The 18,489-nt window shown below is 37.3% G+C and overlaps 1 protein-coding gene across 1 annotated transcript in view; it reads right to left on the bottom strand.

The window, feature by feature from the left end:
• LOC124623171 (sodium channel protein para) overlaps positions 1 to 18,489 on the bottom strand; it is an 876,466-nt gene that overhangs the window by 812,422 nt on the left and 45,555 nt on the right. The window contains exons 2-3 of the mRNA XM_047148975.1: positions 2,681 to 2,836; positions 1,208 to 1,413 (exon numbers count right to left, since the gene is read on the bottom strand). Coding sequence (XP_047004931.1) covers positions 1,208 to 1,413; positions 2,681 to 2,836 — 362 coding nt within the window. The remainder of the gene's footprint in view (positions 1 to 1,207; positions 1,414 to 2,680; positions 2,837 to 18,489) is intronic.

The raw sequence follows: 18,489 nt of genomic DNA, 5'->3' as shown, positions 1-18,489 counted from the left end.
GTTATATAAATGTGTCCTGCCGAAATACATTGGATTTCTGAAAAGACAACCTAATAAAGGTGTAGTAAAACAACCAAATGCATTACAATTATTTTAAAATGTCTGGTAATGTATGCATAGAACAAATATCCCATTTCTGTTTTTCTCACGCAGCAATTTCTCTCTCATATGCGATTTCTTCCAATTTTTTTCTTTTTTTTCATTTGAAGATTTTCTGCCTTTTAATTATCTCCAAGCATGCTGTATCATGCTACATATTCATGGATTCACATATCTCAGTGGTCTAAATAAGTATTTAGACAGAGAAGTTTTCAGAATATACAATGGCAGACAAAAAAGTGGCATGGATCAGAGTGAAACTGATGGAATGACAAACACATGTATGTAGATGCTGAAAATTCAATAAGCGCTACAACAATGCATAAATACTTCCCCATCGTTTCTAGTAAACAGTAGATATAAACATTCTTACAAATCAATAACAATTTTGTCAGTATAGTCATTTTCAACAACAAGTATATAAATATCTGTTTTATAAATACAAATGCATTTTTATTACAGCATGTAAAAGGTGTCTGAATTTAAAAAATGAATATTTATCGACTGATCTTTGCTGGATATCTTTCTCCATACTTTTTTTTCCAGTGCTAACATCACTTACCATGATATAAAGCATTGATTTTCAAATGGCTCATAGTTAGTGGTCACAGTCCAAAAATGCATGTTTTGCACAATGTATGAACTTTTTGAAGCCCTCAGTTTTAAAAAGCAACAATCTGGTCCATTTGCAGTCAAAAGACAACATTAATCTCATCATTATGCACACAGCTAGCAATTTTTTTCTGTATTTCTGAATTTTAGAAAATATGAAACAGTGGAGAAAAAATGTTTTGTAAAATACAGATGAAAAACATATGACAAAAACATGTTTTAGGTAGTCAACCATCAATAAAATGTGCACTGACTGACTCCTTTGCTCTGCTTACAGCAGTTTTATTAACTACACACTGTTTTAGGTAATGAGTGATTCTTTTCATTCCATTAATCTTAACTATTTCATAACAAATTGCTTCTTTCATTAACTGAGAATGGCAGTCAGTTCACCAAAACATTTAAAATAATAAAAAAACTGTGAAACTAGTCTTCTACAAACACAAATTCTACAAAAGGAATCTCCAAAGCTATAAGTAATTATGTTATTACTTACTCTGTTGATTCTATTACTGGTGTAGTAGGCATGATCATGAAGATGCAGTTCGTTAAAATTGTTGTGATGATAAAAAGTGAAAATAAGGGATGAACCAAAATATATATAGCAACTCTTCGAATAGGATTGAAAGGATCCAGAATCCACAAGGCATCTGTTGCACTGAATCGGAAAATATCCTTTCCTTTACTAACCACTACGAATGTCTGCAAAAAGAAAAATGAACTGTTATATTAGTACAATTGTTATAAGTGAAAGTAAAAGTAATACCTGTCATATCTAATTTTGAAATAAAGTTATAGTATTCTCTGGTCTATAAACACAAAGCCAGTAATAAAACAAGAAAAATTGTCTCAAAATAAAAATAAGTTTGGAAAGTTCTTAGATCTCAAAATCACTTGCCATAGCAATACATCAGTAATTTATCAGCTCCAATACATTTTCAGGAGGTAATGCACCACAGCTTGTTGATCTTTGAAAAATGTTATGATTACTGCCTGGAGCTGCTGATAAAATCTTTATTTAAACAAACAATTTCAGTAGGCTAACCATCATCAGATTCTTAAAAGCATTTACACCACTGTATTAGACAAATATAAAACCGCTGATGTCACATAATAAAACCATGAATTTGTCACAATTGCTTGGTTCTATGAGGTATACATCCAATCACAGCATAAACGATGAATGCTGATGTAACTTGAAAGAGCATACTGCCTGGCACAGTTTCTATACCGACGATGTAATCTATTGATTGGCGACTCCATGTAATCTATATTATGATGTGACAACAGTGAAATATTCCTGGTTTTATTAAGCAATGTCAAGATTTTATATTTGCCTTTATGATTACGTAAAAGCTTTTAAGACCATAATGATGATCTGCTGACTTAAACTGGTGGTTCAAACAATGATTTTATCAATAGCTAAAGGCGATAATCATGACATTCTCCAATTATCAGTACAAATTTTATTCACTTTTTAATATGATGATTTATTTTGCATTTACTTTGGACCAAGATATTCTTCATGCTATCAATTATCAAAGAATATACATAAAACATTTTTTTTTCTCAATTCAGGATAGCTTCATTTATCTTCACTCACATTCCTACTTTTCAGTTCTCACTCTCTAAATTATGTCAAATTCAGGGTGTAAATGAGAGTTAGAACTTACAGTTGACATTGTATCTTTTTGGGGTTTAAAAAGTAATGAATCAAAAGCTACAATCATAACAACTATTTGACTAGACATTAACATGATCTGCTATTCATAAATCAATGGGATCTGGGAGAATTGCTTGTATTATAACGCCACCAGCAAGTGACTTATCCAGGATTGAAAGTATTAATTTTGTAGAGAAATTCATAGTTCAGAGAACACTTTTTTCCCCATGTTTTCTTGTTTTCTTCTTTTAATATGCTTCAAAGTGAGGAGCTGTCAGTAAACAAATATAATTCCGTCCTGCGTACCCGCTGGTTATGGTAGAAACTATCAATATCCTCAAGAGGGGTGGAGGCAAGTTCTGCTGGGAAACCTCCCTGGAGCCGAACGGGCAGCGGTGCACCCTGCTCCAGTGTTGGATCTGGCTGTGGCCCTTCATCTTCGTCCTCGTCCTCATACCGAACCTGAAAACACAGTATTAAGTAATACTTACACATACAAAGAGAATAATTATGACATCACAAGAACATAATGTAGATGTTTTTCGGTCTATGTAAAAACACTATGTATACATGCGCTATGGTCTATTTCATTCAGAATCTAACACACACATCAGGTGTAGTTAAAATCTATTCAAATATGTGGCATAAGGCTGCAAATAAGCAAGACAGTCTACAGCAGACTTCTTAAGGATATTATTTGAACATATGATGCATAAAAAGTAAGTTATTGTACCATACTCTACAAATCCTTTTCCCTCTCATTTTTTTCTTTACAATATTATTACATGTGGTGGCAAGTGCAAAGCTTTATCATGCTCGGAGAAAATGAAAATTTACTGTGTTCACAGTTTCAGTTTCTATCTAAACTAAGCCTATATGTGTCGCATGTTAGCAATCAGTCTGATTGTTACTATGTCGCTGTTGTTCTTTCATTTTACTTTTACATTTTGTCATTACCTTTTAAGCTGATTGATAACTCTTCCATCAGACTACTTGTTCTGCTTCACAAATCAGTTTCTCCATTAAAAACCAGAAGCATTCAGCCATTATCTATAGACCTTTATCTGTATACTGTGCCTCTTTCACACAGACTTGGATTTTATTTAATTAAATTCCTTGCAGAAGGAAAGACTTTTTAAAAATAATTTTATCATTGTTTACACCATGTTGCGTAACTTCATTAGATTTTCACCATACCTATCAGCTATCAATTTGGTTTCTAACTTTTCTCAATATGTTATGGTTCCTTTCCCACATATAATGTACAGGTACTGCTACACACATTATGTGAAACTTTGGTCAGAAAGGATGCAGAGTAAAAACAAAACTACTGTTTCAAACACTGCTCCTATATAGTGGATGAATTTATGAATGTAAGTCTTTAATAACAAAGTTTCATGTTACATAAAGGGTGTTACAAAAAGGTATGGCCAAACTTTCAGGAAACATTCCTCACACACAAAGAAAGAAAATATGTCATGTGGACATGTGTCCAGAAACGCTTACTTTCCATGTTAGAGCTCATTTTATTACTTCTCTTCAAATCACATTAATCATGGAATGGAAACACACAGCAACAGAACGTACCAGCGTGACTTCAAACACTTTGTTACAGGAAATGTTCAAAATGTCCTCCGTTAGCGAGGATACATGCATCCACCCTCCGTCGCATGGAATCCCTGATGCGCTGATGCAGCCCTGGAGAATGGTGTATTGTATCACAGCCGTCCACAATACGAGCACGAAGAGTCTCTACATTTGGTACCGGGGTTGCGTAGACAAGAACTTTCAAATGCCCCCATAAATGAAAGTCAAGAGGGTTGAGGTCAGGAGAGCGTCCGCCTCTACCAATCCATCGGTCACCGAATCTGTTGTTGAGAAGCGTACGAACACTTCGACTGAAATGTGCAGGAGCTCCATCGTGCATGAACCTCATGTTGTGTCGTACTTGTAAAGGCACATGTTCTAGCAGCACAGGTAGAGTATCCCGTATGAAATCATGGTAACGTGCTGCATTGAGCGTAGGTGGAAGAACATACTGACGAAACTAAAATGAGCTGTAACATGGAAGTTAAGCGTTTCCGGACACATGTCCACATAACATCTTTTCTTTATTTGTGTGTGAGGAATGTTTCCTGAAAGTTTGGCCGTACCTTTTTGTAACACCCTGTATAAATCAATGTGTATTTTTCAACATTTTATGAATTTTTATGCAAATTATTACTCATTCATTTGGTTGCTGTAATTACAGTTTCTTAATATGAGTTATTTCTAATTAGAATTACTTAATACTTGTATAGTATATAAGAAATATTTCTCTGAGACATGCCCAAAATTTTAATGAAAACACATGACTCACTGTGACTTTTGAGGATTTCTTGACATTTCTGTTGCAAATACACTTCTCAGACCTGCACTGGATAATATTGTGCAAATCCTACAATATTTCATTGATACAACTGTTCAACATCTTTAGTTGGTGGTAGCTGCTTGTCATTCCTGCAAGATGCACAGTTATCATAAGTCGTATCTTCCAGAAGTGATAACAGCTACTACCACAGCCATCACCTGAAGATGTCAAACATTAGTATTGATGAGTCATGGGATTTGCAAATATTATCCAGCAGCAAGCCCAGGGAGGGTATTTGCATATGACTCACTATTAACAAAACCCACTTCAATAAATCCTTTCAAATAAGTTAACGTATTTAGGGTGACAAGCACCAACCAGGAGTAAGTGAAACTAAAGTAGTAAGTTACTAAAAGAGAAGGAAATTGGCGACTTCCATTCAATAGTACTGAACTAAAGGAGTAAATTACTAAAGGAGTTAATTTTTCATTTACTTCCAAAGTAAATTTATTTACTCCATTACTGGTGGAGAGCACCATTGAAGATTATGCTACTACGTTAGTAACTTAAGGAGGAAATAAGGCCAAAATTTACTCCTAGGCAGTAGTAGGAGTAAAGGCAGAGAGCAAGGTGCGATCTTTGAATTCTGTCTTTTAAGTGTTGAATTCTATGGATTACCTGGACTACAAAGAATATATGGAGATGGAGGAAGAGGTGAACATCACAAGAATGAGCGCTGTGATGCAGAGAAGAGACTCATTCATGATGTAGAGTGACAGTGATTTCAAAGAGTGCTTTGGGTTTCGTAAAGAATCTTTTGAGTTGCTGCTTGGTATGCTGGAGCCGTTACTGCAGCATAATTCTGACAGGAACCCTGCTTTGGCTCCTCTGCTGCAACTTCTTTGTGAACTGCGAATCTTTTTCATAGGTACTTATTAAACTGTAGCAGGGAATGTCGATAATTTCCATCATACTTCTGCTGCAAGAGCTTTTAACAGTGTGATATACAGTTTAATTGCCTTAAAGCCACTGTACATGTCTATGCCACAGAGCCAAGAAAATATATCAAAGAACAAAAGGGAATTCTATTGAACTGGTGGCTTCTCAAATGTCATAGGGGCCATAGAATGTGTACATATACCCATACTTTGTCCTCCTGGAGTACAAGCAGAACAACACAAAAATCGCAAGAATTTCTTTTCTATCAATACACAAAACATCTATGATGCCAATATGAAGATTTTGAATGTAGTAAGCCATTGATTACATTCCATGCATGATGCATGCATTTGGGACAATAGTAGAGTTGCTGCAGAATTTGAAAATGGACAATATGATGGGTTGCTTGTTGTAGATAGGGGATATGCTCTGCCCAAACATCTTATGACGCCTGTGTTCCGAGCCCACACAGGAGCCAAACAGCGCTGCAATAGAGCCCGCATGGCTACAAGATGTGTAATAGAGCAAGAGTTCGGTGTTTGGAAGAAAAGTTTCCAGATTCTTACCGAAACAATGCAATTTAAACCGAACTAGTGTGCGAATGTTATTATGGCTGCTGAAGTTCTACACAACTTTGGAATAGAAGTTAGAGATGTGTTTCACTCTGATGCTGTGGAGTTGAATGACACTGAACTATATGCATTTCAACCAGAAGCAGATGCTGTAGGCCAAGCTTTCAGAAGGTCGAATATACTTAATTAAAACTGTACCTAGTTTGCTAGTAAAATTAATAGGTGTAAAGACTTTTCCTTCTTAAATGAATAAGTAGGCCACCATATTGTCACTACTGCAATGAAAAGTGATTCATTTTATTTATGTGTAATTTTATAGTTATGTTATTTTTTTCTTCTTTTTAGGTAGGGCATTAACATTAGCATTTTATTTCTTAATTGAGTATACAAAGTAAAACGATGTTTCGATTATTTCTCAAAAAAAAAGTCTTATTTTATAATATTGCAAATTCGGATAAAATTTAGAATGTGGTATTAACAAAACTTAGTACCGATGCTGAAATGATAAACAAAAATATTATGCCATACAAGAAACATCAAAATATTAACCATTTGAAAAAATTTCAAGGAAATAAAAGATGTTTTATACATATGAATATTTTCTTATTCATTGACAAAATCCCAAATTTCTCAAACACACTGGCTGAAGAATTGGAACCTGAAGTTTGCTCCATTACATTCTTGAACTTATTCATAATTTCCATTTTAAGGTTATGCTCTTGTTCCATGATTTCTCTTTGTCTTTCTATTAATAACATTTTTGCATTGTATTCCTCTTGTATTAAACACATTTTTAAGAAATGAAGCTCGTATGCTTTTTTTCAACAACTCTCAGTTCTTCACTACAACCGCATGTTCTTTTGCTGAGCACATATTCCAATAAGCTCCTACCAGAGAATGCAGGGTGAGGTTCATGACAATGGGATAAAGTTCCACCTGCAGCAGTTTCACTGCTACCTTCAGAGCAGTTATCATCATCGAAGTTGCTTCTAAGTATCACATTAACTTCAGATGGATCATTGTTGTTAACTCCAGCTATCCCCTCGAAAACTTGTGGGATCAGATCAACAACCATTTGGCTTATATTGTTGATCTTTATCTCACCCACTCCACCGCCAGTTTGAAATTGTTCTTGATTACATTCAGCTTTCATTTTCTTTGCTTTTGCTTTCAGGTCCTTCCAAATTACTTTAAGCTGGTCTTGTGATCTTTGTGTAAGAGCTCCTGTATTTTATTCAACGTGTATTTTTTCCCAAGTATCCTTTTTCCTTTTTAGCATGTTGACATCATGCTTTTTAGATTCAACAGTAGATATGTACTTTTCATCAGTTCAGCAAACTGCTCTTTTTCATTTTCTGGTATGCTTTTTGAACATCTCTTGGCTACCTCCATGTTGCTGCTAGCTCGTATCTCAGACAGGCACTTAAATTAATATGTGTCATCAACCAACAATGGATGTTGGTGGCTGTAGATGGCCGGGTTAACAACAAATTTATCCATTAATAGCAATTTTCTTTTTCGTAGTACACAGAGCTTATCATTAATAGTACAATAGAATTTAGATTTTCCAATCTTAATAATTCAATTTAACAATCCTTTCTAGCTTCTAAAATCGTAGCAATGAACATAAATTATGCAAAAGGTGATGCAATAATGGCTGCCGACAATCAATATTTTTGGAGAGGGTACGTAATGCACGTGCCAGCAGTGTGCAGATACAGCTTACTAAGGAAGTAAATAGAAATGGAGCTCTGCAACAATTACTAAAAGAGTATATTACTACAGAATTAATTTACTAAAGTAGCCCAGACTAAAGAAGTACGAGTTACTACAAGAGTAATTTATACCAGTTTGGTGCTCATCACCCTTAGTTTATATGTCCTCTATGACTCATCCAATATCTACATGTAACAACACACTGTTTGTTTTCCGGAGTAAATAAAAAGAAGATAAAATTAAATGCTGACACTGATTAACCACATCCATTTATTTGCCCTTTCTGTTGTGTCAGTGATAGTGATCTCGTTGCTTGCCAGCCGTCATTTCAATAAGATCTGAACACGGTTTCTCATTAATCCTTTCTGGTCTCATGATTTAAGGTTATTACATCTACATACAAACTCTGCAAACCACCATATGGTGCACAGTGGAGGGTACATTGCATCACTGCTAGTCATTTCCCTTCCTGTTCCACTCACAAATAAAGCAAGGGAAAAAGGGAAAAACAGCTGTCCATATGCCTCTGTATGAGTCCTAACTTATGTTTGTGGTCCTTAGGCGAAATGTACATGAGCAGCAATGGGACTGTTACACTGCCAGCTCCAAATACTGGTTCTCTAAATTTTCCCAATGTTGTTTCTTAAAAAGAACATGCCCCCCTCCCCTCCAGGGATTCCAATTTGAGTTCTCTATGCATCTCCATTAATGCTCACATGTTGACCGAACCTAACAGTAACAAATCTAGCAGCCTGGCTTCAAACTGCTTAAATATCTTCCTGTAATCTGACCTCATAGGGATCCCAAACACTCAAGCACTACTCAAACACATTAGAGTTCTAAACACGGTCTCCTTTACAGATGAACCACACTTTCCTACAATTCTTCCAATAACCCAAAGTCAACCATTCACTCCCACTACAATCCTCACATGCTCATTCCATTTCATATACTCTGCAACATTATTCCTAGATATTTAACTGGCATGACTCTGTCAAGTAGCACACCATGTTGTAGTTGATCACCATGGGATTGTATTTTCTACTCATCTGCATTAACATATATTTTTCTACATTTAGAGCTAGCTGCCATTCATCACATGAACTGGAAATTTTGTCTAGGTCATCTGGTATACTCCTACAGTCATACAATGACGACACCTTCCTGTACACCACAGCAAACAGCCACAGATTGCTGCTCACTCTGTCCATGAAATCATTTTTGTATAAAGTGAATACTCGCTGTCCTATCACACTTCCATGGGGCACTCCTGATGATACCCTTGTCTCTGACGAGCATTCACAATCGACGACACCATACTGGGTCCCATTATTTAAGAAGTCTTCAAGTCACTCAAGTATCTGAGAACCTATTGCGTAAGCTTGTACCTTCATTAACAGCATGTTGTGGGGTACAATGTGAAGGACTTTTTGGAAATCTAGGAATAACAAATCTGCCTGCTACCCTATAATTCACAGTACATCATGTGAGGAAAGGAAAAGCTGAGTTTCACAAGAGTGCTGTCTGGAAAACGGTGCTGATTTATGAACAGAAGCTTTACAATCTCATGGAGCTTTATTATATTCAGACCGAGAATATGATCAAGAACTCTGCAAAAAACCAGTGTTAAGGATATTGGTCAGTAATTTTATGGGTCAGTTTTCTTATGCTTCTTACATACAGGAGTCACATGCACTTCTTTTCCAGTCACTTGGGACTTGGCATAGGACAAGAGATTTGTGATAAATGCAGCCTAAGTATGGGGCCAAATGGAGGCAAAACCCATTTGGGATTCCATCTGGACCTGGGCAAGTTACTTGTTCTCAACTCTTTCAGTTGCTTATTACTGTATTCTAAACATATAAGACTGTGCAATGGTCTCAGACAACAATATGTTTATATGATCCTCCTGCATGAATGATTTCTTAAAGGCAAAATTTAAAACTTCAGGTTTAGTTTTCCTATCTTGTATTGGCAGTCAGCAACTGATTCTTTTTAGAGAAGGATCTTTTTCCCAGTACAAATTTGATACTATATCCTTCTTGAATCTTCTTTGTTTACCTTGTCCACTTTTCTGACAGAAAACTGATCCAGCTCATCAAGTGCCTGCTGTCTCATTTCCTAGTATAGGTCCCTCAATATCACCTGATCTAAAATGGCTACATGCCATTACTTTTGTTGATGTACATCTTTTAATTTCTTTTCAAGACAATATTCAATCCACTGAACTGCTCTTCCAAGTCTCTGACACAATAACATTGTCATTGGCAAACCTCAAAATTTTTCATTCTTCCTGCAAAACTTTAACCCACTTCCCAATTTCTCCTTGATTTTCTTTACTGTTTCCTCAAAGTACAGATTGAATAACACTGAGGATAAGCTACAATATTGTCACACTCCCTTCTCAACCACTGCTTTCCATGTCCTTTGACTCTTTTAGTTGCAGTATGTTTTATTTTCAAATTGTAGATTAACTTCCCCTTCCTGAATTTTATTCCTGCTACCTCTTAAATTTCAAAGTGTATTCCATTCAACATTTCCAAAAGCTTTCTCAAGTGCTATAAGTGTTAGTTTGCCTTTCTTCAACCTATATTTTAAGATAAATCATAGGGTCAAGTATTGCCTCATGAGTTCTTACATTTCTCCTGAACCCAAACTGATGTCCCATTAGTTTGGCTTCTTCCAGTTTTTCCATTCTTCTCTAAATAATTCATGTCAACATTTTGCAACCATGACCAGTTAAATTGACAGTCTGGTAATAGTCAAAACTGGAATCATTACACTGAAGTCAGAGGGCATTTTACTTGTCTCATATATTTTACACAACAGTTGGAATAGTTTTGTCATAGCTAGCTCTCATAACTATCTCAATAACTCTGAGGAAATGTCACCTGCTTTGGGGGCCTTGTTCCAAGTTAGGTATTTCAGTGATATGTCAAATTCTTCTCACAGCAGTATATCTCCAAACTCATCTTCATTTTCTTCCTCTTCCCTTCCTATAATACTACCTTCAAATATACTTCCTTTGTATAGCCCTTCATTGTTTAAAGGGTATTTCATTAAGGGCCAGCAAAAATTCAGCAGGACATGAGTATGCTCCACCAAACAATCTCATGTAAGGAACCTGGCGTCGGAAAAGCCAGCTTAAGGAGATAATAGGAGGAAAATCACATTACTGTGCACTTTTTTATTTACAATAGTTACAGTTAACTGCAAATGCCATCAGTGACACAGTGAAAGTACCATTTGTACTGTATCTTACAAAATGTGCTGAAACTTATGGCAATCAACCTCAAGCATGACATCAGCACACAAGATTCTGACACACCATGACAAATATGTGTGTTTTGAACAACATCACAGGCAGCTACAATTCTGTCAACTAATCCCATCTCTGTATTCACTGGGGTCTCATACGCAAGGACTTAAGATGTCCCCATAAGAAATAATCAAGGGGATTCAGGTCAGGTGACCTCGCAGGCCATGGAATAAGATCTCCCCTTTCAATCCAGTTACCAGGAAATACAGCATAGAGATGGTTGCGGACATCCACACTGAAGTCAGGCAGTGTACATCATGTTGTATCCACATACTCTCATGAACAGCCAAGGGTACGTTCTCCAACAACTCAGGTAGAGCTCTTTGCACGAACCTCAAGCACAGGTGGCCATTCAGATGGCCAGGTGCAAGATATGGCCCAATGAGATTGTCACCTACAATGCCAGTCCAGGTATTTACAGCAAAACGTACTTGATGGTGTGACTATACCACAGCATGAAGTTATCCTCATGCTACACATGGCTATTCCTGCTGTTCAAAATACCATCAAGATCAAATGAGGTGTCATCAGTAAACAGCACGATTTGGAGGAAATATGGTCAATCAACACTTGGTGCAAAGTCAGTCACAAGCATTGCATGGACTTGTTGTGGTTTATATGGGTGTAATTGTTGTGTGTGGAGTACTCGCCATGCACTAGTAGTATGTGTAGCACCCACTTCATGTGCAATACGATGAATACTTGTACTGGGGTCCATTGCAACATGTTCCAGCACCTTCTCTTCGAAATCAGATGTGCGAGTGGTCCTCATGTTGGCAGATCCCAGATTTCTCCTTTCCTGCATTTGTCGATCGAGAGGAATAAACACTCATCATTATGGATGATGTCTGTTAGGAAATTGTTCCCTGTACAGCCTTTCAGCAGTGAGAGGATTGCAACATACGTCCTCATACAAAAGATGCATGCCGGTGAGTTCCGTGAAACTGTACTGGTACTGCTCCATCATATTGTACTGTACATCTCTGAATAGCACTGAGTAATGAATGGGTCTGTCATTGAATCATAGCAAGTTCTGCCATGGGACAATGTAAATACGATACAACAGAGCCACTTTATGGACAAGCAAAGTACACAAAACCTTGACTTCCTAATAATCAGACTCATCCTCCTTGTTTCCTTGCAGGAAATAAAGAATGTACACATAAATACACAGCACAAAACGTGTTAACTTATACGCATGTTAGTTGTATATAAGATGGAAAACAGTAATGCTAGAAAAAGCGTTGACAAGTTTACTTCCATATCTCCTTAAGCTGGTTTCTCCCTGAACATTTCATATTCACACTATTGCTCCTCTTGTCTACAAAGCTATCTTTAATTGTCCTATAGGCATCATCTACCTTTCCCCTAGTTATGTATATCTTTCCCCCATTTATGCAAGTCTCTCCAGCCTTGCAGTCCTTTAGTCCTCTAGTCATTTTGCAATTTCTTTACTGTTTTTACAAAGATGTATTTTGAGTAGAAATACTGATGCAGACTAGTAGCCAACATATCAGTCTGCACTGTAGGTATCTGGTATCTTAATTGGTAGTTTATTTTCTAAACATTCATAAAAGTACAATTCCACACTTTTACTACTGCAGCTATAATATTTGCAAACAATGCAATAAAAATGTTGGCACATATTTAGCTGTAAGTGGTTTATATGAAGGCCTGAAGGGTTTTGCAAAAACTTGTGATTGGAGAAAAAACTATAAATGTGGGATTAAAAGTATTCAGACAATGATCTGTGTTGGAGGTAATGGTCCACATATTTGTTATTCCTTTCTTTCCCTTTCTTTTATTTATATTATCTATTCATTTTATTGGAAGTATCGCTTACATGAGTTGTTAAGGGCCACTTCTTGTCAGTTAGGAACAGTTATTATTACAAAATTACCAGTCTGTTATGAACCACAAATTAAGTGACATTTTCATATGTCCTACACCAACAAAATTACAAATAAAACACTGGAAAATCTGGAATGTACCAATAACAATATGAATCAGGGTAGATCGCTACTCTCCATGCAGAGGAGATGTTGAGTGACAAACAAACACATTTAAATGTATATTTAAAAAGACTATGCTGTCAGATAAAAGCCTTCTTGAGATTTAAAACAGAAATACATGGTGCCTCTGTTGTCACTGGTCACTGAGGCTCAACTACAGTGAGCAGCAATACCAGCTGGGGTGAGTAGCAGGGGTACAGAAGAGGAATGGGATGGGAAGGGGGACAATTAGCAGCTTAGGCTTAGGGCAAGATGCTGTAGTGCTGCCTATGGGAGTATGCAGGGACATGATAGGGAGATGATGATGTGCTGCAACATGCAGCATTGAAAGGCTGTGCAAGACAGAAAAGACACAACAGGAATTAGCGAAGGTTGAGCCTCAAACACTCGAGCAGTACTCAGGAATAGGGCACACAAGCATACTACACGTGGTCTCCTATACAGGTGAACCACTCTTTCCAATTCTCCCAATAAACTGAAGTCAATCATTTGCCTTCCTTACCACAGTTCTGACATGCTCATTCCATTTCATATCACGTAGCAACATTACACCCAGATACTTAAATGACTTGACTGTCAAGCAGGGCTCTACAAATGCTGCATCCGAACATTACAGGTTTGTCGTTCCTACTCATCTTCACTAACTTACATTTTTACACATTTAGAGCTAGCTGCCATTCATCACACCAACTAGAAATTTTATATGAGTCGTCTTGTATCCTCCTACAGTCACTCAACTTCAACACCTTCCCATACACCACAGCATCATCAGCAAACAACTACAGATTGCTGCCCATCCTATCTGCCAAATCATTTACGTATATGGAGAACAACATCAGTCCTATCGCACTTCGCTAAGGCACTCCTCACAATACCCTTGTCTCTGATGAACATTTGCCATCGAGGTCAGCGTACTGGTATCTATTACTGAAGGGTGAGTTCCCTCTCGCCCAAATCAGAAAAGCTGGTGTTGGTGAGACGAACCCAGATGCCCCAGGCTATGAAGCAGTCGCTGAAGTCAAGTACACCATGTTGTGTGACATGCTTGGCATGTGGATGGTCTAGCTGTCTACTGGCCACAGCATGGCCATGGCATTCTTGTGGCATGATCGCTCGTTGTTAGCCACAACTGCATAGAATGCTGCGCAGTAGTTGCAGCTAAGTCAGAACATCACCTGTGAAAACAGCTATGTGATGCATAAACTCAGCTGCAAATACTGTGCAGCACTCTATATGGCTACAGCTGTGAACAGGCTGCTTGCCTGCATGCCATAACGTGACCATGAGACAGCCAGACCAACCACTTGTCGAGCATGCCCTGCAACATTGTGAACTTGACATCAACGAATGCCTCACGGTTCAAGCTTTTTGGATTTTTACCACCAACACCTGCTTTTCTGAAATGTGCCGATAGGAACTCTCCCTGCAACATATTCTTTGTTCCCATAACCCCCCCCCCCCCCCCTGGCCTCAACCTTCATTGGTCCCTATCCTGCACCTGCCTCTTTGCCCTTCCCTGCTCCCACTACAGCTTCACATACGCCTTTTACCCCAACATCCCAACTTCATAGTCCTTTCATGTTCTCTGCTTCAGTCCTCATCCCCCCTCCCCCCCCCCCCTTACCACCAGCACAGCCTTCTGATTCTGCACCTAGCAGCCCACCATCCTGTCTCCCCCCTCCCACTCCATGCATACACTCACGTGATAGCACTACAGCACCTTCCCCCAATCCTACCCCGTTCTGCCTCCCACTCCCCACTCCAGGCCTATTCTGTACCCCACTTATCATCCAAGACAAGATCACCGCTCACTGCAGTTGGGCCTCAGCACATGGATAGGAGTGAGGCCATGTATGGATGTGTGTTTCTTTTCCCTAAAGCTGAAGAAGAACTTTGTCCAATAATTTAGTCTACTTTTACAGTGCATGACTGCTGCTCCAATATTACAGTTAGATATTCTTAGGTAGGTTTATTGTGCACAGAAGGCCTTCAAACATCTTGTCTGAGAAACCAAAATTTTATATTTCCAAAGATGCAGCTGAAATGCTAAGAACTCCATCAATGGTGCAACACTAATTGTTTTTATATACTGTTTTACAAGGGTGGTTTGAAAAGGTCTCAGAATCACCATGAGAGGTCAGTGCTAGCACAACGAGTTGTTCATGTGATATTCATTGGACTGTTGTCTGTAAAAAGCTGCCACGTCAGTGCTCTTGGAAGAGAGATGTTGTGTGACGTGGCTCTGTTGTTGTGCCTGCATAGTGATTCACGAAGATGGAAAAAATCGAGATATGAGCAGTGGTTAAGTACTTCATAAAGAAAGGTATGAAAGCTAAGGACATTCATGCCAGTTTCCAGAATACATTGGGGGACTCTGCTCCTTCATATTCAACTGATGACAAGTGGACAAATGAATTTAAATTTTGTCTGGAGAGCTTAGATGATGATCCACGCAGTGGTCGGTGAAGATGTGTCACTGCTCCAGAAATCATTGCAAAAGTGCACAAAATGGTCATAGAGGATTGCCAATCGAAAGTACGGGAAATTGCTCATGCTTGTCAGATGTCATCTGAAAGGGTACATTTTAACTGAAGAATGAGAAATGAATAAATTATCTGCAAGATGGGTGCCACGACTCTTGACGCAGGATCAAAAACGCATGAGAATGGACATATCGCAACAATGTTTGGTCCATTTTAGGAGAAACGAATAAGATTTTTCGTGCCAGTTTGGGATCACAGATGAAACTTGGATGCGCTACTATACCCCAAATACAAAACAACAGTCAAAGCAGTGGAAACATGCTGATTCTCCGCCACCAAAGAAATCAGGAAAGATCATGGCATCAAAGTTCTGGGATGTGAAGGGGATTCTGTTTGTACATTATCTCCCCACTGGGCAAACAATTACTGGAGAATACGATGCTAACCTCCTGGACAAACTGCAACAAAAGATACATGAAAAAAGGCCAGGTTTAGCAAGGAAGAGTGTCATCTTCCATCAAGACAATGTGCGCCCGCACACATGTGCCGTTGCCATGGCAAAGTTACAAGAACTAAGGTATGAATTGTTGCCACACCTGCCTTATTCACCTGATATGGCTCCGTCAGACTTCCATCTCTTCCCAAAACTGAAAATTTTTCTTGGTGGATGAAGATCCACTTCAAACAAAGAATTGATAACCGGAGTTGACAACTATTTTGCAGACCTGGAGGAAACTCATTTTCAAGATGGGATCAAGGCACTGGAACACCGTTGGACCAAGTGCATTAATCTACAAGGAGACTACATTGAAAAACAAAAAATGTTTCAGTGATGTAAGTACTTTTTTTCTGTTCCATTCTGAGAACTTTTCAAACCACCCTTGGATTATTTATGATTGTTTAAAAGTTGGTCAAAATATAGGTAAAATTATAGTGTATTACTTTTAAGTGTGCAGGACTGTAAAAATACTGCAAATGCTCAAACTGTAATTACCCTGTTGCTATAGATACATGGTTATGTATCCAATATTGCTCTAAACAGTGATCAAAAGATGAATGAATAAATAAATAGATAAGCATCTGTATCATCTCTCAAAAATGTCAGTACAAAAATGCAAAATTTAATGCTCAATATTTAAAATCCTTCATTATCTTGCACATGTTAAGTTTAATCTGCGACTGCCACTGTTATCCTAAAATCATCATGTGTGAAGTATGTGCAGTGAAATTTACTGTAAATCTTTGTCTCGTGTTTTTGGTGTCTCAGGGAACAAATAGATATACCTTCACTCTCAGATCAGTTTTCAGGCTGTCTTGAGAATGGCTGGAAGGTTTTCAGTTGAAATGTCACAAGAATAAGTAATGATTCCTCTGATGCACACTTGAAACAACGGAGAGTGAAGTTGCTGTTTAGAAGGTTGCCTAAGAAAATGTTTCAAGTAAGAAAACCAGAAATGCAAAGTAATACACAGTCTATTTTTAGCACATGAGCGGGACTCATCTGTAAATATTATAAACATTCACTCTATTTCCTATTACACCACAGTAGTAATTATTAAAAATTTCTTTCAATAAAACAGTACTCTGGTATACTCAAATATGTATAGAAACAAAACAAGTTAATATTCTTGTCTTGTTTAGTGTCCATTGTACAATAAACTTTTATAAGAGTGTAGCTTCTGTAGTTAATCTTTTAATCTCTCTGAAGGAAGAAAGTTAGATTCTTATATTTGATATAACATCTAGTTTTGAAGGCTGCTTACAACACTGATTCCTCAAAGTTGCAAATTTTTAAAAATAAAATCAAGGTTAGCGTTATTAGAATTCCATTACTGAGGAATGAAGAAGAATAAATTTAATGAGATGAAGATAGCAATACGTTTTGTGCTGTAAGAAGCAATGCACAACACTTCTCGTCAATGTGAATTACACTACTCCACAGCAAAATCCACCCATTACCTGGTGTTTTAATTACTCCATGATTCATATTAGGTATGAGGATTGCATTTTTACAAAGGTAAGAAACTCACATGCCATAGAAACTCCATGAAATAGAATACACTTTTTCAGTTTCCTTATTCTTTCATACTTTCTTCAGTTGCATTCTGATTCAAATTAGGAAAAGTATTTTCACTATAGCTGATTAAAAACTTAATTGATAACTGAAGCAAAAACTGAAGGGAAATTAAATAATACCTGAATCATGTTTGAGTTAAGATACTGCCACGAATTGATACTGAACAATTTATTAATAAAGCGGATGAGAACAGCACAAACATTTTAACAACACATGTAACTCATACATGGAAATACATTTATTTTGAGCTCATTATATCAAAGTAAACTACAGCTGTAATGTCTAGTGTGTGTTGCCACCAATAAAATATTATTTTTGCAAATTATATATAAAAATAAATAACAAATTCTAAAATTAATTTAAAAAATTGCAAAAGTAAAAACTTGTCTCCAACATTAACAATCAGTTCCAAGGAACAGAAATTACTTAAAAATTTTAGAGTTGTTTACTTATTGCTCACTCGCTCTTACCCATACCTAAACTGTTTGTATCATTATGGGCAAACATTAAAACAAATTTAAAAAGAGCTTCAGACCACATCTGACACACAGATTACCTTAAATGTCTCTAAGGCAGGCAATTAACACTCTCAAAGATGTTTCAATGTCATACCTCAGAGAGAAGCATAAAAAAAGTTAGTGAAGTTC

Source organism: Schistocerca americana, chromosome 7 (assembly GCF_021461395.2).
Source record: "Schistocerca americana isolate TAMUIC-IGC-003095 chromosome 7, iqSchAmer2.1, whole genome shotgun sequence".
Classification (NCBI taxonomy): domain Eukaryota; kingdom Metazoa; phylum Arthropoda; class Insecta; order Orthoptera; family Acrididae; genus Schistocerca; species Schistocerca americana.
Note: the sequence above shows the minus strand (reverse complement) of the source record. Positions and strands in the feature narration are given on the sequence as shown.